This window comes from Moschus berezovskii, chromosome 13 (assembly GCF_049115385.1).
Source record: "Moschus berezovskii isolate FMDL1 chromosome 13, NW_MosBer_1.0, whole genome shotgun sequence".
Lineage (NCBI taxonomy): Eukaryota > Metazoa > Chordata > Mammalia > Artiodactyla > Moschidae > Moschus > Moschus berezovskii.
The window spans coordinates 39,136,706-39,162,204 of NC_142472.1; the positions used below are offsets into that span (position 1 = coordinate 39,136,706).

The 25,499-nt window shown below is 39.0% G+C and overlaps 1 protein-coding gene across 4 annotated transcripts in view; it reads right to left on the reverse strand.

The window, feature by feature from the left end:
- Window positions 1–9,339: 9,339 nt before the first annotated feature.
- The window catches only part of PIBF1 (progesterone immunomodulatory binding factor 1), a 243,657-nt gene continuing 227,497 nt past the window's right edge, over window positions 9,340–25,499 (reverse strand). For 2 of the 4 annotated variants that reach the window (XM_055426450.2, XM_055426451.2), the window contains exons 17-18: window positions 25,186–25,359; window positions 9,343–12,212 (exon numbers count right to left, since the gene is read on the reverse strand). In XM_055426450.2, coding sequence (XP_055282425.2) covers window positions 12,162–12,212; window positions 25,186–25,359 — 225 coding nt within the window. In that variant the 3' untranslated portion in view covers window positions 9,343–12,161. Of the gene's footprint in view, window positions 12,213–25,185; window positions 25,360–25,499 lie in introns of those variants that run through there. The other 2 variants (XM_055426452.2, XR_008685998.2) reach the window with 2 other exon arrangements.

Here is a 25,499-nt window from a genome sequence, read left to right on the forward strand (position 1 = left end):
ACCAGCTGAGCCACAAGCTAAGCCCTCAGCAGAGGATATAGCCTCCTAAAATCCTTTGTCCTCCTAAAGTTTGCCTTAGTGCTCAGTTGCTCAGTCCTGTCTGACTATTTGTGACCTCATGGACTGTAGCCTGCCAGGTTCCTCTGTCCATGGAATTTTCCAGGCAAGAATACTGGAGTGGGTTGCCATTTCCTTCTCCAGTGGCCACTGTGTTTTATCCTTTAGTCACCAAAGGTAATAGGAACTAGAGAAATGTTTTATTTGTTCTAGGTCCCTAGGGTCATAGCTTTGTTCTAGCTCCTGGTGAAAGTATTTTAAATAGATAATGTTAGACTACACTAGAAGAAAACAAAAGTGAGGTAACATTATATAGAATAGGTAGTATGTCCCTGAAACCGTTTTCAGTTCAGTTCAGTTTAGTCGCTCAGTCGTGTCCGACTCTCCGCGACCCCATGAATCACAGCACGCCAGGCCTCCCTGTCCATCACCAACTCCCGGAGTTCACTCAAACTCATGTCCACAGAGTCGGTGATGCCATCCAGCCATCTCATCTGTCGTCCCCTTCTCCTCCCGCCCCCAACCTTTCCCAGCATCAGAGTTTTTTCCAGTGAGTCAACTCGTCGCATGAGGTGGCCAAAGTATTGGAGTTTCAGCTTTAGCATCAGTCCTTCCAATGACCACCCAGGACTGATCTCCTTTAGAATGGACTGGTTGGATCTCCTTGCAGTGCAAGGGACTCTCAAGAGTCTTCTCCAGCACCACAGTTCAAAAGCATCAATTCTTCGGCTGTCTTAGTACCCAGTAATGATAATATCTAGTATTGTTAATAATAGTAAATCAAAATGATCATACCAAAAATAAATGGAAGGAAGTGAAATTAAAAGAGGCAGATTTATGACTCTGATTACAGTATTACAAATAAGTGAGCAGAGTAATGAGAAAGAAGTCATCAGCAGTTTAGAAAGTCTACACATATTTTAGAGCACAGTTTTGAATGTTAGTGACATTTTTGCTATATAACATTAACAACTTGCTTAAGAAAGCACTTATAGATGGATTTAGGGAATTACATGTACTGTGAACTATGACTTCCCTGGTGACTCAGATGGTAAAGCGTCTGCCTACAATGTGGGAGACCTGGGTTCAATCCCTGGGTCAGGGAAGATCTCCTGGAGAAGGAAATGGCAACCCACTCCAGTATTCTTGCCTGGAAAATCCCATGGATGGAAGAGCCTGGTAGGCCACAGTCCATGGGGTCACAAAGAGTCGGATATGACTGAGTGACTTCACTTTATGAACTATGAAGGTTTAGGGAATAGGAATTAATTTTAGATTCTCAGTAAAAGTTTTAATTGTTCTACTGTTACTAAAGAGAGGATAAAACGTTATTAAATATAGAAAATACATATTCAATAAATACCTGATACAAATTATCAAATCAAAGAACTTACAAAAACAAGTTTATTATTCCGATTCAAGTACCAATGTACTAACGAAGGGAAAGAAAAAAAGAAAGACGGAGAGGGAGTGGGGGGAAAAGGGGAGAGAAAGAAAGACTTAAGTTTAGGGGACTTCCCTGATGGTTCAGTGGTTAAGAATCTACCTTGCAAGGGATCTCTGGTCTGGGAAGATTCCACATGCCTCAGGGCAACCCATGTGCCACAACTAAGATTGGATGCAGTCAAATAAATAAGTAAAATAAAATAAATAATAAGTATACGGCCCTGGAGAACTTACTGCACAGCACAAGGAATTCTACTCCATGCTCTGTGGTGACCTAAATGGAAAAGAAATCCAAAAAGAGGGGATACATGTATATGGACTGCTGATTCACTTTATTGTACAGTAGAAATTAACACAACTTTGTAAAGCAGCTATACTCCAATACAATTTTTTAGAAAAATCACGTGACAGTAGCAGTGCTGGAAACAAATGAAATGCAACTTGTACAGCTGGGGTGGAGCACAAAGGTGTCATGTCACGTAAGGATAAAACAGTCCTCTGGAGTGAAAGTGAAATCTGAATTGGAGCAGACATGTGCACAGTCACCTCGAAGGCAGGTTCACAGGCTTCCAGAAAGGACCAGAAAGTAACTATTTTTTAAAATTAATTAATTGAAGGATAATTGCTTTACAGAATTTTGTTGCTTTCTGTCAAACCTCAACATGAATCCACCATAGGTATACATATATCGCCTCCCTTTTGAACCTCTCTCCCATCTCCTTCCCCATCCCACCCCTCTAGGTTGATGGAGGCCCTGTTTGAGTTTCCTGAGCAAATTCCCGTTGGCTATTTATTTTATTCATGGGGTCTCAAAGAGTCGGACACGACTGAGCGACAGAACTGAACTGAACTGAATGTAAGTTTCCATGTTACTCTCTCCACACACCTCACCCTCTCCTCCCCTCTCCCGTGTCCATAAGTCTATTCTCTATGTCTGTTTCTCCACTGCTGCCCTGTAAATAAATTCCTCAGCACCATTTTTCTAGATTCCATATATATGCATTACAATACGATATTTATCTTTTTCTTTCTGACTTACTTCACTCTGTAAAATAGGCTCTAGTTTCATCCATCTCATTAGAACTGACTCAAATGTTTTCCTTTTTATAGCTGAGTAATATTCCATTGTGTATATGTACCACTACTTCTTTAGTAACTATTAAAAACCATAGCCTTGACTAGACGGACCTTTGTTGGCAAAGTAATGTCTCTGCTTTTTAATATACTATCAAGGTTGGTCATAACTTTCCTTCCAAGGAGTAAGCGTCTTTTAATTTCATGGCTGCAATCAGCATCTGCAGTGATTTTAGAGCCCAAAAAAATAAAGTCTGACACTGTTTCCACTGTTTTCCCATCTATTTCCCATGAAGTGATGGGACCAGATGCCATGATCTTTGTTTTCTGAATGTTGAGCTTCAAGCCAAGCTTTTCATTCTCCTCTTTCACTTTCATCAAGAGGCTTTTGAGTTCCTCTTCACTTTCTGCCATAAGGTCCGTCTAGTCAAGGCTATGGTTTTTCCCGTGGTCATGTATAGATGTGAGAGTTGGACTGTGAAGAAGGCTGATCGCCGAAGAATTGATGCTTTTGAACTGTGTTGCTGGAGAAGACTCTTGAGAGTCCCTTGTACTGCAAGGAGATCCAACCAGTCCATTCTAAAGGAGATCAATCCTGGATGTTCATTGGAGGGACTGATGCTAAAGCTGAAACTCCAATACTTTGGCCACCTCATGCGACGAGTTGACTCACTGGAAAAGACTCTGATGCTGGGAAAGGTTGGGGGCGGGAGGAGAAGGGGACGACCGAGAATGAGATGGCTGGATGGCATCACCGACTCTGTGGACATGAGTTTGAGTGAACTGCGGGAGTTGGTGATGGACAGGGAGGCCTGGCGTGCTGTGATTCATGGGGTCGCGGAGAGTCGGACACGACTGAGCGACTGAACTGAACTGAACAGAATGTAAATTACAGCAGTGTAGGCAATGTGGTAAAGGCAGGGTGGGGTCAGGACTGTTAAAATGAAAGTCGCTCAGTTGTGTCCAACACCTTGTGACTCCGTGGACTGTATAGTACATGGAATTCTCCAGGCCAGAATACTGGAGCGGGTAGCCATTCCCTTCTCCAGGGGATCCTCCCAACCTAGGAATCAAACCGAGGTCTCCCTCACTGCAGGTGGATTCTTTACCAACTGTGCCACCAGGGAAGCCCCAGGACTGTTAATCTAAACTCTATGTAATCAGAGTCTGGATGGCACTGCCTATTCTAGTTTTGTCTAGGGTAGTGGTTTTAAAGTTTTTCTTTAAGAATTGCATTTTATATCATGATCTGAGTCCTCCCATGGAGTGGAGTGGAGCAGAAGACCTAGATCTAAAGGCTGAGGCGTAGTCCCCACAGAAGGAATGAGGCAGTAGGAAACCATTGTAGTGAAGGTCCTGAGGAAAAAGGGGCTAGGACAGTTTAAGGAAATGCAAAAATGCTACTGAATAATGTAGACAGGTGGCTCAGACAGTAAGGAATCTGCCTGCAATGCAGAGATTGGAGTTCCATCCCTAGGTTGGGAGTATCCCTTGGAGAAGACAATGGCAACTCACTCCAGTATTCTTGCCTGGAGAACTCCATGGACAGAGGAGTCTGGCAGGTTGCAGTTCATGGCGTCGTAAAGAGTTGTACACAGATGAACGATCGATACTTGCTCAGAAGGAGCTTGGAAAGCACGTATGGTTGCACAGCCCGCTTCACACCCTTGTGGGCCAAGGCTATCTCTGTAGAGCCAGCTGGCACCTCAGTGGAGCGCACCCGTGACAACGCCACTTCGGTGGTTTGATGTCAGCCACGGTGGGGGGGTCTTTATTCCATTTCACTGCAAAAATCTGGGTCCATGAAATCTGGGTCCTTTCTTCTGGGAGCTGGTTGTTAAATAATTATAAGCACACCCCTCACTACTGTAATGTACTGTAATGTACTTTTCCTGTACTTAAAAATTGATTTCTGTTTATTAGGTTGGTGCAAAAGTAATAGCAGTTTTTGTATTGTTGAACTTTGTCATGTGATATTGGAATACATTCTTAAAGAAATGTGTTTGTCAAGTGGTCCTTAGGAAGCACCACTACAAACAAAGCTAGTGGAGGTGATGGAATTCCAGTGAGTTACTTCAAATCCTAAAAGATGATGCTGTGAAAATGCTGCACTCAATATGCTGGCAAATTTGGAAAAGTCAGCAGTGGCCACAGGACTGGAAAATGTCAGTTTTCACTCCAATCCCAAAGAAAGACAATGACAAAGAATGCTCAAACTACTGCACAATTGCACTCATCTCACACGCTAGCAAAGTAATGCTCAAAATTCTCCAAGCCAGGCTTCAACAGTACGTGAACCATGTTCAGCATGTTCAAGCTGGATTTAGAAAAGGCAGAGGAACCAGAGATCAAATTGCTAACATCCGCTGGATCATCAAAAAAGCAAGAGAGTTCCAGAAAAACATCTGCTTTATTGACTATGCCAAAGCCTTTGACTGTGTGGACCACAACAAACTGTGGACAATTCTTTAAGAGATGGAAATAACAGACCACCTGACCTGCCTCTTGAGAAACCTGTATGCAGGTCAGGAAGCAACAGTTAGAACTGGACATGGAACAACAGACTGGTTCCAAATAGGGAAAGGAGTACATCAAGGCTGTATATTGTTACCCTGTTTATTTAACTTATATGCAGAGTACATCATGCAAAAAGCTGGGCTGGATGAAGCACAAGCTGGAATCAAGATTGTTGGGAGAAATATCAATAACTTCAGATATGCAGATGACGCCACCTTTATGGCAGAAAGTGAAGAGGAACTAAAGAGCCTCTTGATGACAATGAAAGAGGAGAGTAAAATGTTGGCTTAAAACTCAACATTCAAAAAACTAAGATGGTGGCATCTGGTCCCATCACTTCATGGCAAATAAATGGGGAAACAATGGAAACAGTGAGACTTTATTTTGGGGGCTCCAAAATCCCTGCAGATGGTGACTGTAGCCATGAAATTAAGAGACGCTTGCTCCTTGGAAAAGTTATGACCAACCTAGACAGCGTATTATAAAGCAGAGACATTACTTTGCCAAGAAATGTCCATCTAGGCAAAGTTATGGTTTTTCCAGTAGACATGTATGGATGTGAGAGTTGGACTATAAAGACAGCTAAGTGCCAAAGAATTGATGCTTTGAACTGTGGTGTTGGAGAAGACTCATGAGTCCCTTGGACTGCAAGGAGATCCAATCAGTCCATCCCAAAGGGATTGAAAGGACTGATGTTGAAACTGAAACTCTAATACTTTGGCCACCTGATGCAAAGAGCTGACTCATTTGTAAAGACCCCGATGCTGGGAGAGATTGAAGGTGGAAGGAGAAGGGGATGACAGAGGATGAGATGGTTGGATGGCATCACCGACTCAATGGACATGAGTTTGGATAAACTCCCGGAGTTGGTGATGGACAGGGAGGCCTGGCGTAGTGTGGTCCATGGGGTCACAAAGAGTTGGACACAACTGAGTGACTGAACTGAACTGAATGTAAAAATACAATTCAAAGGTTTCACAAATATTTAGAATTCACGACAGTCCATTCCCCCAACCCGTGCCCCTGCCCTTCACACTTGGCTTTACTTGGAAGGAAACTATAAGGATAAATTAACTAGAGGGTATTCAATGTATTTCCCTAAAATGGCAAAGCTGTTACTCAAATTTTTGGATCAGCTTCTAATATTTCTCCTGATTTACTGGGCTTATGTGTTGATTATTTAAAGGAAGAAATTGCAATTAAATTTTTTTCTCTGTTCTTAATCCACTTATTCCACATGCTAGGGAATTCAAGAAAATTAAAGAAAAAGTTGTACCTGTATTAGTTTTTTCTGTTTGAAACTATTAGTTTTATGAAGCTGTCAGCAATAAAGGACATAACTGCTGTATTATAAACTATGGAAATGAATAGCTTAAATATGAAAGCTTAAAACTCCCCCTCTTCCAGTAATACATTTCTATTATTAGAAGAGAAGAACTATTTTATATTGCATCTGGGTTATCAGGACAGCCATCTTTGTTCTATTCCATCCCACTCTATTTGGAGTTAATATGTTAGATTCTTAACTGCTAAATACAGTTAAGAGTCATAGAATCAAATGTATTAGGTAGTGTTAGGTTTTTGAGTTAGGAAGTGTTCAATTATAAAAGTAGAAATGATGTATCAAAAGTTAATTGAAAATAAATTTATTAATATTTTTCTAAACTGTAGGTACTCTGAATATAAAGGAAACATAGAATACTTCTAGTAAAAGAACTAAAAGAACTGGCTTTTAAGACTGGGAGCAATAAAATACACTTTAATCAATTTAGAAGCATTTATCCTGGTAATTCTAGCAAAGAAGTCTTTTAGTTAAGGTAATTCTGAACTTCTAGTCTGTGAGATGGCAATGGCAACCCACTCCAGTACTCTGGCCTGGAAAATCCCATGGACAGAGGAGCCTGGTAGGCTGCAGTCCATGGGGTCGCTAAGAGTTGGACACGACTGAGCGACTTCACTTTCATTTTTCCTTTCATGCACTGGGGAAGGAAATGGCAACCCACTCCAGTGTTCTTGCCTGGAGAATCCCAGGGACGGGGGAGCCTGGTGGGCTGCCCTCTATGGGGTTGCACAGAGTCGGGAACGACTGAAGTGACTTAGCAGCAGCAGCAGCAGTCTGTGAAAACAGCATATAAAATAACTTTCTGCAACTACGGTGAAAAATTTTAAAGTTATGATTAAGATAGTAAAAAAATTTTAAATTTGCCAATGATGTACCATTTTATAATTAAAATTGCAAAGATTGCATTGAATGAAAAATAAAACTATTTTCTACCTCACATGAAAGAAAAAATATTTTTACACGGGTTTAGGATAAAGTAAGGCTTATCCAGCTGATCATTTAACATTTTTGATTTAAATTTATTGAAACATGTTATACTATGCTCTCCTGGTGACTCAGATGGTAAAAAAATCTGTGTGTAATGCAAGGGACCCGGGTTCAATTCCTGGGTTGGAAAGATACCCTGGAGAAGTGAATGGCTACTCACTCCAGTATTCTTGCCTGGAGAATTCCACAGACAAAAGAGCCTCGTGGGCTACAGTTCATGGGGTTGCAGAGTCAGACACGACTGAGCAACTAACAAATACTATGTTCTCAGCTTACACCTCAACTGCGATTAATTCCATTTTCTAAGTTCATATAATACCTTATATAGACTGTAGAATAAATAAAAAATTATAGTATTAAAAAAAAGATCATTATTCTCTGTGGAGAGTGGTTTGGAGAGAGAAATGAATAGATTTAAGGAGACTGGTTAGGAGACTGACATAATCTAGGGAAGAGGACATGAGGGTTTATACTCAAGTGGTAACAGAAATTCACAAACAGGAAATGAAACAGAAAGTATAAAATCAAAGAAGTTGAAATCTTAAAAAAAAAAATCTTAAATTAGAACTTGTTATAGTTAGGAACTCAAACTTTCCCCTTCTCTGTTAAAAAACACTAATTTCATAGCTCTAATGAAAAAGCCTAGAAATATTGAGGGTCTGGAAGCAATGAACATCCCCAGTGCGCAGAATTATTCATTCTTCCTGGTGTCACTAAGCCTGGTCTACTTGTTTTGCCTGTAGTCTGGAAGTTAATTCTGAAGCCTTGATTTGACTCAGGTTAAATTTGTTTTTCTGCAAGGATCCTGCGTTGGTGTTGTTTTATACTTCATGTTACATCATATCAAGAGTCATGTAAGTCAACATAATCCAAGGTTGACTGGAGCATTTAGGTGGTTATGTCCTGATATAAAGTTCTCCAATATCCTCTAATTGCTTTAGCATTCATTGGTGATTGATGCCTGAATCACTTCATCAGGGGTTACTAAGTGGTGATTTCCTAACTCTTTCCTCTTTTTAAACATCTTTATTGAGGTATAACTGACATACAATAAACTGTACATTTAGAAAAATAGAATTTGATAAACATTTTTATATGTATATAACCTTGAAACCACCAGCAGAATCAAGATTGTGAACATTTCCATCACTCCCAGATTTATTTTGTCCTTTTAAATATTTGGAAATTTTCATAATCGAAAGTTCTTTAAAAAGGAAACTAAGAGGCAGATCATCTGGGTGTGGTGATTGAAGCTTGAGGACTAATAAGAAAAGGGTCTGGAATGACTCATAGGTTTGTAATATAAGCCACTGAATAGCCACTGATAGGAGCCATTTATTGAAACTGGGAACACTGGAGAAGAAACTTGTTGAATTTAGTTTTGTATATGTTAAGTTTGAGGTTACAATGAGACATTCAAGTGAAGATGTCAAATAGGGAGGTCTTATTCTAAAAGGTAACAGTTTGAGTGAGAGATATAAATTTGGGGAAACTGGCCTATAACTGAAGCCAGAGAGTTGGCTTATCAAGAGAATAAGTACAGAACATAAAAAAGACTTAAGGGGGAAAAGATATTCTGAACAACTCCAATGTTTTATGATTAGGTACAAGGGGGAAAATGATGAGTGTACAGTATTGCGAAGCCAAGAGAAAACAGGACAAGAAAACATCATTGGTGCTTATCCCAGTAAGTCACATTCTATTTAATAGTTTTACTTTTCACTTACAACTGATACATTATGATTTGTAACCAGTGTAAGTGTAGGCAACTCTGGAAAGATACATTATCTTTAGTTTATTAACAGAATTAAGTTTCTGAGCCTGTAAGCTGAGGACTCAGTAAATCAACCAAAATAAACCATACCTTGGAGGACTCCTGATAGCTGTCTGGCTGGTGAGCTTCACCTGGTGACCACCTCCAAGCTGCAGGAAGTCTTTCTTTGCAGCATTTACAGTACTAATTACTTTTAAAACTTTCGTTTTGCCTATCATCAGCTTCTCAGGTGGGTTTCCCAGGTGGCACGAGTGGTAGAGAACCTGGCTCCCAATGCAAGAGACATAAGAGATATGGGTTCGGTCCCTGGGTGGGCATGGCAACCCACTCCAGAATTCTTGCCTGGGAAATCCAATGGACAGAGGAGTTTGGCATGCTATAGCCTATAGTGTCACAAAGAGTCAGACATGACTGAAGTGACTTAGCACGCATGCATGCTGCTTCTCAGGACCTTAAAACAAAAGGGAATCTGGCTGATTAATAAGTTCAATCTCCCCTAAAGGTGGGAATCTGGATTTAAACCCCTGCTGATTATTCAACCCTGACTGTACAATACAGTGACCCTGGGTCACTGTGTGATCTGGTGAGAGAAAGGGTTAATGGGTACAGAGTTTCAGATTTGAAAGAGGGAAAAGTCTGAGAGACCTATTGTACAGTGTGAACATATTCAACATACTGAACCCTACAACTAAAAAGGGGTAATTGGTAAATTTTATGTTATTTTATGTAAAGTTTGTTTCTCACTGCAATTTAAAAAAAGTTAGGAGAAAGACAAAATGAATGTCTGGAAATTGAAAGAAAAGGCAAGGGTTGTAGTGGTATTAAGAAATGAGCTAGAACAGAGTCTATGACACTAAAAAAAAAAAATCCCTCTAATTCTTAATATATTAAAAACAGTTACATCATTATATCTCATCTGTGCCCAACTTAACAAATTAACATTTATAGCTTGAATTCAAGGCACAGTGCTAAATACTGCGAACCAAAAAAGCTTAAGAAACAGTTCTTGCCTTCAAGGAAATGAACAAGTAAACAATCATAAAATATGGCAAGCAGAATTAGATATAGAGTACAGAGTACACAATACAGATTATTACGGTAGGACATATAGAACTTTCTGGAAGAAGTGGCACTTGAAATGGAAAATTCACAAATGTCATGCAAAAAGATTTCATACCACAATCTAATTCTGGATTTATTAGTGGTAGGAAATGACAGAAAGAACTGTAGTTTTTAAAGGAGTAATTCATGTCTAGAAAGGAAGGGAAAAGGGGAAAAAACAGGGATTTGAAGGGAGAAAGACTTTTAAAATTTCTTCATCATTGTATTTTCTATTTTTAAAATTAGCTCAAAACTTTCCTGCTTCTGTGTTTTTGCCCACACCATTACTTTAGCTTGGATTATTAATCAGTGTTCCTTTATATTAAAATATGTACATATAACAAGTGGAGTTGGACTGAACTAAATTAGAAAATGTTTTCAGATAAATAACTAGAATTGAAAATAAAATAGACATTCTCTTCTAGCATTCTGGAAGGAAACAAATTATGTCTACAAGTTTAGCTTTAATGAATTATAAAGGTATCTGGAATTAGAATGAGTGCCTGAGAGAGGCTAAACAAACAACTTTGTTGCAGAAAATCATATTTGAGATGTATCCAAATGAAATAAAAGGGAAGCAGCAGATTAGGGTTTTTAGGCCAACAGTAGATTTACTAGTGTATATTATTATCAAAGACTTTTTCTGTTCTCTCACACTCAACTAATAGCTTATGACATTTGTAAACTTTCAAAGAACACAGTGATCAGATAGATTCTTTTCTCATATCTACAAGGTTAATCACTGATAAAATGTATATCAATGGTTCTTCACTAGGAGTTAAAGGGGACAGAGAGGGTTTTGATTGTCATAACTGGGGGTGGGGGTGGGTTGGAATGCCACTTTCATCTAGTGGTAGAGGCCAGAGGTGTCAATAAAACATTCCACAAAGCAACGAACTGCCCCCCACTCCCATCCTGAACAAAAATTATCCTGCCTCTATGTCAACAGTTGGAGAAGCAAATGGCAACCCACTCCAGTATTCTTGCCTGGAAAACCCCATGGACAGAGGAGCCTGGCAGGCTACAATACATGGGGTTGCAAAGAGTCAGACACGACTGAGTGACTTCACTTTACTTTTACACTTTATGCCAACAGCGGTTAAGAAAATCTGATACATGAAAATATATTTCTTTTTCTTTCTCTTTCACTCCTCTTCTTTCTTCTAAATTGTAACTCTTGAATAAGAAATGGAGCATATTTTATGACAATAAAAATAAAAAATGCTACTGATTTTTTCTCATTGACTAGGTGTTTGGTCCATACTGCATCTGAAACAGCACTGTTTCAACCAAAGTAACAAGACACTTTTCACCAACTTTTTACCTGACAAATGGAATAACAGACTTTGTAAAGGATTGTATTGGTGAGCAATAATATGAAACGTAAGAAAAAAACAGACTCTAAGAAAGAATCAGCAATTTATATACACTAACATGATATCTGACTACAATTATCGGGCATTTGAAATGCTTTCTAGTATTCTTCACAAATGATTATTAATTTAAAAATTGTAAAGTGTCTTGGTATTTATGTTATGACATTTAAATTCAAAATTTATGTAGTTAGGAAAATATTCACCAATATAACAGCTAACCAAAATATTTATAAGTCACATGTTTAAAACGACTCAAAGAATTATGAAAGTTCCAAAATTTAAATCATAATAGAGTACACAATATTTATTTTTTAACAAAATAGATAAACCAAATATTTACATTTTATGTATTTTGATTATTATGATAAAATTTGTTAATTTAATGTTCAGTTAAAATAAACTTTAGCTATTTAAAAAATGTCAAGTACATGATTAAGATAAACTTTCTGCTCATCAGAAAAAGAACTTCGGGAATCTGTCCAAAACATTAGGTCTTCATATTTTGTATCTTAGACCATTCAGGTGCTTCTTTCTTGGTCTGTGAAAAAAAAATAAAAGAATAAAAGAAAATTAAGTAAAATGCTTATAAGAAGGACAAGAGTACAAGAGAAGCAATTCAAAGAACTAAGCAACTATATACACTGGGAATTTTTCTGTAAAATTATAGTAAATAATTGCTTTCTATAATTCAGAAGGATACTTAAGGGCAAAGATTTTGTCTTTTTTCAGAAATAATCTCCCACTGGAATGTCTATTTAAAAAAATACACAGCTGTGTTTTCTGGCTTAAAGTCTGCATTTAACATATTCTACAGAGGTGGGCATTTTATGAACTGATTCTATTTTTCAAAGAAAATTATAAAAGAAAAACAAGGCCACAGTTTCTTTTTAGTTGTCTTATCTATCTGTATAGATACTCATTCACTCAGTGGTTACTTAGTGAAGAATTTCTAGATCTAAATCATTGTGCTTTGGGGTATTCTGAATTGTTAAGTATAGGCTTGGCCAAAAAGTTTGTTCGTTTTGACTGTATGATGTTATGTTGACCAATCAGAGTACTTCTTGGGTTTACAGCTCAATCATTTCAGTCCAAAAGAGCCTGGCTATGCAGAGTAGTAACAAAGGAGCAGGGAAGGTGGGCTGTGATAAAACTCAGAAATCTATATAAGGTAGTCGCTCAGTCGTGTCCGACTCTTTGTGACCCTGTGGACTGCAGCCCACCAGGCTCCTCCGTCCATGGGATTCTCCAGGCAAGAATACTGGAGTGGGTTGCCGTACTGACTCCAATCAAAACATCTTATTTTATATAATAAATCACATATGCCGTTACTCCTTTTCCACTTATATCTCCTTAAAATTATGAAGAACCACATTCCTAAATGCATAAAAATATATGTACACTGGCATATAGGTAAGTATGATAAATTATAATTTTATCTTTCTCATACGCCATAGATGAATGCACAAAATATGAGAAGTGACATCAATGGTCAGCTCCTCTTGACCTTAGCCATGCCCTTGGCCACCTTCGGTTACCACCATGTATACCAGTAGTCCCTCCATCTCCTTCCTCAGACCCCATCTGTATTTCCAGAGCCCTAATGCTGGGAGGAATTGGGGGTGGGAGGAGACGGGGACGACAGAGAATGAGATGGCTGGATGGCATCACCGACCCGATGGACATGAGTTTGAGTGAACTCCGGGACTTGGTGATGGACAGGGAGGCCTGGCGTGCTGTGATTCATGGGGTCGCAAAGAGTCGGACACGACTGAGCGACTGAACTGAACTGAACTGAATGTGAGCCACAGATACTTTTACATAACGGAAGAATTGATGCTTTTGAACTGTGGTGTTGGACAAGACTCGTGAGAGTCCCTTGGACTGCAAGGAGATCCAACCAGTCCATTCTAAAGGAGATCAGTCCTAGGTGTTCATTGGAAGGACTGATGCTAAAGCTGAAACTCCAATACTTTGGCCACCTCATGCGAAGAGTTGACTCACTGGAAAAAGACTCTGATGCTGGGAGGGACTGGGGGCAGGAGGAGAAGGGGACGACAGAGAATGAGATGGCTGGATGGCATCACCGACTCGATGGACATGAGTTTGAGTGAACTCCGGGAGTTGGTGATGGACAGGGAGGCCTGGTGCGCCGTGATTTATGGGGTTGCAAAGAATCGGACACGACTGAGCGACTGAACTGAACTGAAAGGCAACTAAAATTCAGTATGTCAAAAGGAACTCCCCCAATCCTCCATATTTTGTCTTGGTGAATGGTACCATATTTTGTTCAGTCATCTAAACCAAAAATGTTTGATTTCTCTTCATCTCAGCTTTCTTTTTTTTTCCACTTGCTGTCTTCATTCTAAACAGTCCTTAACATTTACAGAAATATCTTTTACATTCCTTATTCTCTTTCTATCTTGACTCCAAAAGGCTTACCTTGGGCCTTTATTTCTGGCTTCATTCCTGCAAGAATTTCCTAATTCTGATTTGACTATCTCTTCTGTTCATCACCCACAATCCTTCCAAGCTTATCTTTCTAAAATGCAAACCTGCATTAAAACACTTTAGCAGCTTTTCTTTAATAGAAAGTCCAAAGTCCTTAGTATTAAAGGTGAAAGAAGCCTTCAGGGTGAAACAGGGAAAAGCCAGGCTTTATCTTCCAAGAGAATTCAAAGGTGACAGGGGCTAACCAAATCTAAAAGAAACCAAAGTACAAACCAGAATGCTAGCTGATCTGCCAGAGGTGGAGTAGGTTCCATTCTGAGAAACTATGATCTTCAGTAAGTCATGACATAAATTGGTTTTAACTGTGGCTCGAGGATAAAAAAAATGTGAATCAAATTGTATAGACCAAGAAAAAGGCATAGAATTTGTACATCTACATTTTCTCAATCAACTGATACTAAAAGTTCTTTTAGTATTATGCATATATGTGTGTGTATGTTTAGTCGCTGAGTTATGTCCGATCCTTTTGCGACCCCATGGACTGTAGCCTGCCAGGCTCCTCTGCCAATGGGATTTCCCAGGCAAGAAAACTGGAGAGGGCTGCAATTTCCTTCTCCAGGGTATCTTACTGAATCAGGAATCAAACCCATGTCTCCTGCATTTGCAGGTGGGTTCTTTACCATTGAGCCATCAGGGAAGCCAGTTATGTATGTATGGTTGTGGTTGTTCAGGCACTAAGTCTTGTCTGACTCTTTGCAACCTCATGGACTGTAGCATGACATGCTCCTGGGTCTTCCACTGTCCTCAGATTCATACCCACTGAGTAAGCGGTACTAACTAACCATATTATCCTCTGCTGCCCTTTTCTCCTTTTGCTTTCAATCTTTCCCAGCATCAGGGTCTTTTCCAGAGTCAGCTCTTCATATCAGGTGGCCCAAGTATTGGAGTTTCAGCAACAGTCCTTCCAATATATATTCAGGGTTGATTTCCTTTAGGATTGACTGGTTTCATCATCTTGCTGTCCACGGGACTCTCAAGAATCTTCTCAAGCACCACAATTCGAAAGCATTAATTCTTCGGTGCCCAGGCTTCTTTATGGCTCACAGCTATACACAACTACTGGTAGCTTTGACTATAAGGACATTTGTTGCAAAGTGATGTCTCTGCTTTTGAGTATGCTGTCTAGGTTTGTCATAGCTTTCCTTCCAAGGAGCAAGTGTCTTTTAATTTCATAGCGCCAGTCTCCATCCACAGTGATTTTGGACCCCAAGAAAAGAAAATCTGCCACTGCTTCCATTTTTCCCCCTTCTATTTGCCATGAAGTAACAGGACCAGATGCCATGATCTTGGTTTTGTGAATGCTAAGTTTCAAGCCAGCTTTTCACCCTTTTTAAGAGGCTCTTTAGTTCCTCTTCATTTTCTGCCATTGGTAAATAAAACTTTTGTATTAAAAAGGAATCTTAAGACTCATAAAGGACAGAACAAACATTTCAATGGCAGACTGTTCTTCCTGATGACTTCAATCTGTGTCTGGTCCATTGCAGATCATTCTCTCTCCATCCCCTCCTCCCAATACCTTCTTTCTTCAGATGTGTTAATGAAGTAGCTTTGTCACAGTCAAGTGGGCCTCTGTCTTGGGGATTAACTGCTTTTCCACTTCATAAATGAACTTTTCAATTCTTTTCTCATAACCATTTAAAATTGGTTTCACAGCTTGCTCCCATAGGACTAACATTTGTTCCTTATTCATAAGTTTTTGGGGAGAAGTTAACTATTGCTGTCATGTTAAACTACACTGAACTAGAAGACAGAGCCCTTTATGATCTTGCCCAGACTACTTCTCTAATTCTAACTCTTAACACTTTACTACATGAACTAAATTGTTTGTAGTTGACATTATTTTTTAAATAACTTATTGAACACCTATTTATATACCAGGTCCCTGTGTTAGGTTGTACAGATATAAAAATGAATAACGGATTCCCTGGAAGTCCCGTGGTTAGGGCTCTGTGCTTTCATTGCAGAGGACCCCAGTTTGATCCCTGGTTGGGGAACTGAGATTCCACGAACTGCACAGCCAAAATAACAATAATACCCTATGACATGGCCTGCTGGTTGCCTGGGTTGCATCTATTTTCCTCTTCTGAAACACAGAACTCTGATTTTATTATGAGAGTAATGGAAAACTACATTTATCAGCCTCCTGGCTTCCCAGGTGGCACAGATAAGAATCCACCATTGCAGGGGACCTGGGTTCAGTCCCTGGTCTGGGAACATTCCATATGCTGAGGAGCAGCTGAACCTGTGCACCACAACTCCTGAAGCCCGAATGCCTAGAGCCTGTGCTCCAAAACAAGAGAAGCTACCGCAAGGAGAAGCCCGAGCACTGCAACAAGAGGGCAGTCCCCGATCTCCGAAACCAGAAAAAGCCTGCGTGCAGCAAAGAAGACCCAGCACAGTGAAAAACAAACAAACAAATAAAGCAGTGTGTACATGTCAAAAAAAGTAAATAAATAAAAATGCTTTGAAAAAAGTAGAAACACTGAAAAAGGGTATAGTTTCCAGTGTGAGCTACCTGGACTTTGCTGTTATAGAAAGTCACATATTTCATTAGATATTTTGTATTCTAAAATAGAAAAAACAAAAAAAGTAACAGGAACTCATTTCCTACCTGTTTAAGAGCAAAGCAAGTTTCCATCAGAATCTATTTTTACCTCGGTATACTGACTTAATATTAAGATAATGATGAGATTTAGCAAGATCCAGCTGCTCAAAACTCTTGAGCATTTGTTTATTTCTTTCAAGTCCTAAGTGTCACCTTCTTGAGGAGGCCACCCCTCTCTATTCCTCACTCCCCTTCTTGTTTTATTTTTCCCTATAGCATTTGTCAATTTTCCAATTTCTCCACAATTTATTTTTTGGTTTGATTGTTTAATTTTCGTAAAAGAATGTAAGCTCATGGAAGGAGGAAATTTTACATCCTTATTACCTCTGACAGTGCTTGGCATAAGGTAGGGACTCAATAAACATTTTTTTAAATGAATGAATGATGTTAGGGTTAGCTATGATAGACACCTCTCAGTTCTATTTCAGCCTGGCTATGAATTCTCATGAGAGTTTATATTCAAGAGTTCCCCCTATGCAATGTGAAAGAAAATGCCACCACAGTAATGCCATAATATGGCTCCAACTAATCAGGTAACATCACCATTTACAAGCAAGGTGGACAATAATAATGATTCTAAGTAACACTGCCATTATTGAATGGGAATGATAATAACCAGTAAGACACGGAAATAGCATATTCTGTGGTATGAACTCAAGGCATGTTCAGTCTTTCTACCGGTAAACTTCTGCCCTCAGTCACTGTCTGAAACTCAGGTTACCCGTGAATAACATTAGAATAGGTCAACTTCTCATCTACATCAGTATCTATATCTAAACACGCAAAATTCAAACAAATTCCTTGGAGATAACAGTGATTCTGGAAAGCTGATTTCAGATCCTTATGACACATGCATTCTCTGTTTTTAGATATTTTGTCAGGAAGGTACTATCCACTAGTGATGGCCCAAAGTTCCAGACACTGGAAGTTTCTAAGCCTTTACCAACTCCTGATTAGTACTGAGCAAACTACATTAAGATAGATCACTGACTGGGAAACTGTGGTCCGTGGTCTGTTTTTGTATGGACTGCCTGCTAAGAATCGATTTAACATTTTTAAGGAAAGATAAAAGAAAAAAAAACAACAATATGCAATAGAGATGGCATGTGCCTCTGAAGGCCTAGAATATTTACTGTCTTGCACTTTAAGGAAAACTCTGCCAACCCCTGATAGATGACTGTTAAATAAAGTGGGCACAAAAGTCCAGATATAGAACTAACTGCTTTTTATTTTGGTAATTCCACTCTTTTACCTATTTAAACAGTAGTGTTTCTTTTATGTTACTATCTTAAAGTTGTTTAGCTTTTCTACCCATAAGATGGTATTTCAGGTAACAAATTTTGCTACGCCTCTTCAGTCATTAACAGAGTTAATCTTCTGAGGAGTGTCTTTATTTTCTATTTCACAGTTAAAAAAAATTAAGATTCTCAGAGGTTCCATGATATGAAACCCTTTTCATAATATATTTTATATACAAACACATTAGACATATATTAGACATACAAACTCCTGAGTTAATTAAATTAATTTTGCGCTGGATCTTGGTTACCGTGCATGGGTTTTTTCCAGTTGCAGTGAAAGGGCTTCCCTTGTTGTGGAGCATGGGATCTACAGACTACGGTCTCAGCAGTTGTGAGGACTTCCACCGGGGAAGTCCTAGACATACAAACTACTTAGAGTGAACTTTTGTATTGGGCTGCTGCTGCTAAGTCACTTCAGTCGTGTCCGACTCTGTGTGACCCCATAGACAGCAGCCCACCAGGCTCCCCCGTCCCTGGGATTCTCCAGGCAAGAACACTGGAGTGGGTTGCCATTTCCTTCTCCAATGTGTGAAAGTGAAAAGTGAAAGTGAAGTCGCTCAGTCAGGTCTGACTCATAGCGACCCCATGGACTGCAGCCTACCAGGTTCCTCCGTCCATGGGATTTTCTAGGCAAGAGTACTGGAGTGGCTTGCCATTGCCTTCTCCGTTTGTACTGGGCAGATAAGTTTTAATTGCTCAGTCGTGTCCGACTCTTTGTGACCCTATGGGCTGTAGCCTGCCAGGTTCCTCTGTCCATGGAATTCTCTAGGCAAGAAAACTGGAGTGGGTGGCCATTCCCTTTTCCAGGGGATCTTCTTGACTCGGGGCTTGAACCCAGGTTTCCTGGGTTCTTCTTTACCATCTGAGCCAAAACACTGCTTTAATTTTCCGAGCTGGTTTAGGTTAATTATATTTGTAAGTTTATAAAGAAACAGTACAAATTAGTGAAAACCTCCCATTATTAGTGGTGTTAGCAGGCCCTGAAGTAAACTGTATTCCAGATCTAGGAAAAGAGCTCAGGGGGCTGTCTTAAAAACAAATGATGGGATTAACTGGAAACCAACCAGAAGTAATTTACTGTTACAATGTGATTTGGGGAGATAATAACTGATAAGATAGCTACTTTTGTATCATCCAGAAACAGACAACTAAAACATTAATATATAACTTGGGGATTATAACATTGAGAAGAATGCTGACTGATAAATGCAGACACAATACGCCTGGTAGATTATTCCTGGAATCTAGAAAGAGAGCTAGAAATTAAGAAACTATTAATGTTCAGCCAGGGCCACTTTTTTGAAGTAAAGAAACACTATGTTTAGTATACATAATCACTGTATTTTGAAAACAAAGATACAAACTAGGAATCAAAGAAACAAATATTTAGGAGTCTTCAAAGGCAGAGCTCAACTTAAATGAGTCTAGGAGAGTCACCAGCTTTCCTACCAACAAAGTGACTAAATGAGAAACTGCCCCAAATCATGCAGTCCTCACAGCTTTACTTCCACGCTTACTAAAAAGAATCCTTATTTCTAATTTAGCTCACAGCTACATTACATCAGAAAGAGGTTGCTATTACTATTCTGGAGAGCTGAAATTACAAAATTATTTTTAAAAATGTAAATAGACATAGCTAGATATCTTGAGGTCTGAGCATGTTCTGATGAGATAAATCTAGATTCAACATGAAATTGTGAAACCAGAGCTTCCAAACAAATGTGACAAGAAAGCATTAGAGGTATGATGAGCAACTGGCCCCTGAGCCTTCAGACATGGCTGGAGCTGCTTCAATCTACCAGCAAAGTTCATTTACCCTGGTGTGCCATAAAATATTACGCTTATTCTGCACACATTAGACACAATAACTCCCCATTCCCCCTGCTTTCTGGTAACCACCATTCTAGTAATTCCTGCCTCTTTGAATCAGACTACTCTATGTATATGTTACTGATGTGTATTTTTCTTTTGTCCTAAGAGAAAGCATTAAGTGGTGAAATGCCTAAAGTCAGGCATAAGAATGTAGTAGGAGAGGTATAAAGTCAGACTGTTAAACATTCTCATTTTGAATAATGAAAAAGAGCAAATTAGAAAATGTTTTATGAATATTACACTCTCTGCCCTTGAAATTTCTCACTCATTAACTCTTACTGTCCTTGTCAAATCCTAGTCATCCTTCAAGATCAACCTCAATGCTTTCTTTCCTGGTGCCCATGAACATCATATTATCTCTCTCTTTTTTTTTTTTAATTTTCATAGTAATTTGTATTTCCTTTAAAAGAGTCCACCCAATTTCACCTTTTCCTATTTTCATTTGTTTTTTTAGCCTTGATCTTAGAGGACAAGCATCTTTAAAGCTGACTTTTTTTAAACACTTACTTCAAACTTTTCAATGTATTTATTTTTATTTTGTCTTTAAAATTATTCTTATTTTTTAGCAACACAAGAGGCATGTGGGATCGTATTTCCCCAAGCAGGGATCAAACCTGCACCCTCTGCGCTGAACCGAGAAGTCCAAAGTTGACTCTCTTCATGATCAGATGCTGTATAATGCTTAGGTCCTCCATAGAGTCAACACACACATGTTCAACTTAACTTACTTGAACATGTTTTGCCTTCAGATGACTACATATAGCCTTCTAAATCACTTCTTGAGAATCAAGTGGTTTATATAATCATTTTGGTAAAAATTACATAAATGTAATTTACCCATTCAACATACACTAGCCAATGAGGTAACCAGTATAAGCGAAGACCTGGATGCTACCGTGAACTCCCTGTAATTCAGGCCCTTCAATTATGTACTTGTGCTGCAAATTCTTACTATGTTCCCTATTCTATTTGGAGATTCAGGTTCTTTCTTTTTTAATGCCTACAATCCCTGGGGCTCAGTGGTAAAAGAATCTGCCTGCAATGCAGGAGACATAAATTCAATCCTTCAGTCTAGAAGATTCCCCTGGAGAGGAAATGGCTACTACTTCAGTATTCTTGCCTGGAGAATTCCGTGGATAGAAGAGCCTGGTGGGTTACAGTCCATGGGGTTGCAAAGAATTGGACATGACTTAGCAACCAAACCACCACAATCTACCTGGAGACAAGACTAACAGTGGGGTTGCTAATATATATTTAAAGAAAGTATTGACAAAATAATGACAATGATATGAATCCTGAACAGAAAACTAACAAAAGACAGTTCCATGCTGCTCTGAAAGGAGAGGAGAGTTGCTACAAAGAGGATTCAAATAGCTCTTGTTGTCTTCTAGGAAGGGGATAGGTAAAAATGGCTAGGACAGCTAAAAACCACCTTGAAAGAGAAAGCAGATTATCGGTGGGGACAAACTGTGAGTTTCGGATGAAAGAGACAGAGTGGTGTTGCCTGACGCAGAAGCAGCACGTGGTCTTAGAAGTTGCTGCTTTCACTTTCCTTGCAGTTTATTTGTTGTTGTTCAGTTGTTCAGTCGTGTCCGACTCTTTGTGATCCCGTGTAGTTTATTTAAAATTCCCCAGAGTTTAGAGTTTTAACAGCTAAGATGATAACTAACTAAATTGGGGAAGCAAATAACTGTTTCTTTTTTTTAAGTCCTATGTTACTAAATATTTATTATCTGCTTTGATCATGTGCTGTGTAAGGCAATGGGAACACAGCTTCTATCCTCAAAGCACTTGCATTCTATGGTTCAATTTAGTCTTTGTTGGTACATCAAAAATGCCTGAAAAATAACCCTGCCAACATGTGTGATTTCAACAGTCAAGAGTTTTCCTACAGAATACAACTTGTGGGAGACACTTCCCTGGTGCTCCAGAGGCTGAGAACTTCCTTCCAATGCATGGGATGTGGGTTCCATGGCTGGTCGGGGAAACAAAGATCCCACGTGCAGCAGAGCAACTAAGCCTATGTCCTCCAACTAGAGCTCGGGTACCTCACTGGAGACCCTGAGAGCTGCAAACTACAGAGCCCGCCTGCTCTGCAGCCTACGAGAACAACTAGAGAGAAGCCTATTGCTGCCAGGAAAGATCCTGAGTGCTGAAACTAAGACCTGACACAGCCAACCAAAACAAAGAAAGAAAAAAAAATACACCTTGTGGGGTTGTCTTCATATGTAACTATCACATGAGCACTGCAGAACATTTATATGAGTATAAACTTATGTGAAGAAAAATGTCTTAAGCTCTTATTCCTCCCCTTTCTCTTCTGTAACTCAGCTCTACCTTCACCCTGCAAGTGCAAGTGTGTTGCTTAGTCATGTCTGACTATGTGACCCCATGGACTGCAGCCCACCAGGCTCCTCTGTTCATGGGATTTCCCAGGCAAGAATACTGGAATGGGTTGCCATTTCCTCCTCCAGGGGATCTTCCCAACCTAGGGATTGAACCTGGGTCTCCTGCATTGCATGCGAGACCTTTTCTTTACCATTTGAGCTACCAGGGAATCCACTTTCACCCTACTGCCAATTTAATAGGGGCTTTGTGTGTTTTCTTCATATTTTCAGTGTATATATAAACACGCACCTATCCATCCCTCCATTATTGAATTTAATATTAGGGAAAAATAGCAACAGCAAATAATTTCAGCCAAAGGATCTGGAAGTAGATTAGAAATGTTCCATTTTAGCTATAGAACCATAAAATTATGTAATGATTAGATCTTACTTTCAAATATTAGCACCATAAATTCCTTATTAACAAGATGAGAGAAAACATAAGAAAAGCACTGCTATGGAAAATTGAAAATACTCAAAATAATAATTGCAGAAATTATGATGCTTCAAGATAATCACAGATGCGAGTATAAAACAAGTCCAGGCTTTATTTCATGTAATCTCATTCCTCATTTTATAGATAAGAACCAGTTCAGGGCATTTCAGCGACTTGCCCCAGGGGATCCGGTCAGTTTCCATTCCAAATTCTACATTATTAGCATGTAGTTTTGATTTGACTGGTTTATAGCATAATCTCTCAGGTTTCATTAGGATGGAGCTGAGATTACACCTCTTTTGAAACATTTTCTCTAGTATATAAGATAAAGATTATTGTAGAAAAAAAGAAAATACAGATAAGCATAAAGGAGGAAATAAAAACTACTCAGTTAAGACTCTATATTTCAAATCTTCTTAACTGTCTTCTCCTTGCAAAACCTTATCTTGACATCCTGGAGAAATCTGTTACTTTTGTACTGGTGACAGGATTTCAGGATATCGGAATCAGGTTACCCACCTAAAGTCAGACATGTAGGAGGTCAGGGTCAGAAAGTAGTTCATTGCTTGAAACAGAGAAGGGTCAGAAAAGCAGACCAGAGCATGTGATAGGCTTAAGTATTTGGCTGTACTATGTGGTTTTCATCCGACGCTACATTTCCCATTAGCATCTCTGTGTTCAGTCTGCTCTCTTCTTCTAGACTATAGTAACAGACATATCACAGTGTCTACCATAATCTTAGATGACTTTCTGAGGAGAACCTGCCTAGCCGTAGCCCTTCTGAATGAACAGCCCTAGGCAGCTTTCTTTGGTACCAGATGATCCCTGGTCATTAGTCAGGGCAGCCATTCAGTAGCTGGCTAATAACCTTAACACGTCTTGCCACAAGAGGTATCCATCTCCCAATAACGAGGAACTGTGCCGATTCAATTCTTGCTTTTGGAAAAGACAGAACTAGTTAGAAGACAGCAGATTAGGGAAAGGATGCAGAGAAACACGTCTCAAGACAAGGAACTGTGAGCAAGTGGATAAGGAGGTGGAAACCATGAGTGAGCAGACAGCAGGAGAGAAACACCAAGGAGCCCAAGCGCCACTAGAGGAGAAGACTCACGGACTCAGCCGTGGAAATCCACAGAGCTGCCTTGTGCCCAGGCTGGCCAACCGAGAGATCCTGTTTTCTCCACTCTGTTAGCTCAGTCTATTGCCACATAGACCCTTATGATAATTATCCCTTATTTCGTTTAGATTGTAACTCTGTCATTTTTTTGAAAAAGGAGGTTGAACTATGTAATCACCAAGCAATCTCTCACATCTCATTGATCTTGAGTAGCATGTTCTGAATGTATAATGAAACAGCTTAGATCAGAAGTTCCCATCCTTGACCGATTATTATAATCATCTAGGGAGTTGAAAAAAGTTTAAGATTCTGGGGACTCACTGACTCAGAATATCATACAGAAAATCTTTCTGGCTTTGAGTCTCTATGCTCAGATGGTAAAAAATCATGCCTCTTCTGAGAAATTAAGGCATGGAGGGGTAACCGTGTTGAAGTAAAGTGAACTATTTAATAAAGTTACTCCTAGTTTGATTCTGTTAAATTCTCATTATTATTAAAACATCATTTTCAGTATTTCATAATTTATTTTCTCTACTTTTAATCCAAATATTTCTAATTTCTTGTTTTTTTGACTACTTTCTGTGCACATACATTTTTACCTAATAATGCATTTCAGTTTTTTTGTTTATGTTAATACGATTGGTTTTATACTTTACACGAAAACTCCTTACAGCAAAATATATTATTTTACAAATAAGAGGGGATAGGTGATATTTTATATCCCTTTTATTCTTATGTAAATTTATAAATGATGCAAACAGGGATTTCCCTGGCTGTCCAGTGGTTAGGACTCAACACTTTCACTATTGAGGGCTGGAATTCAATCCCTGGTCAGGGAACTAAGATCCTGTAAGCCGTGAGGCATGGCCAAAACAACAAAAAACAAACAAAAAACCCCCAAACAAACTTTTTGCTTATCTGCATTTTCTCTTTTTTCTGTAATAAACTTTCTTTTATATACAAGAGAAAATCTTTCAAAAGAGGTATGATCTCATTTACATACTAATGAAAACTGAGAGATCGTGCTGTAAACCAGTCAAATCAAGAGTTTCTGATTCGTTTAAAATTTGTCCCTGGAGAATGGAAGATGCTATGTTAATGCTAATTACTGGGCAAGTTCAATATGCTAACTAGAAAAGGGACTAATACAGATCTTTCAAGGCCCTTTCGTAAAATGATTATAGTTAGTCTGAAACCAATATGAGTGAGAGGAAGGATATTTAAGTCAAATATATTTAGTGAAAACTAAAGACTAACATTCTAAATTAATTTTTGTTGTACTTACAAACAGTGTTGGTTTGGGTATAAATACATTGTCTTCAGGTTCTTTAGGTGCATTCAAAGTCTTTGATTTCTGATTTTCTGTCACATTTTTGGATTTCATTTTAGTGAAAAGTAAGTTGTCCTCGGAACGCTTACTACGCATGTGAGTGATAATCTGTTTCATTGCTGCCAATTCCTGTTGATATATGAAAATAGAAGAGGAAGGCAAGTATGATTTTAGCAAGCAGAACTCATGATGTTGATGTTAAAACATTTATTTTTATTCTTGAAGTAGAAAAAACAGTTGAAACAATTACATTACATAAATGAGGAAAG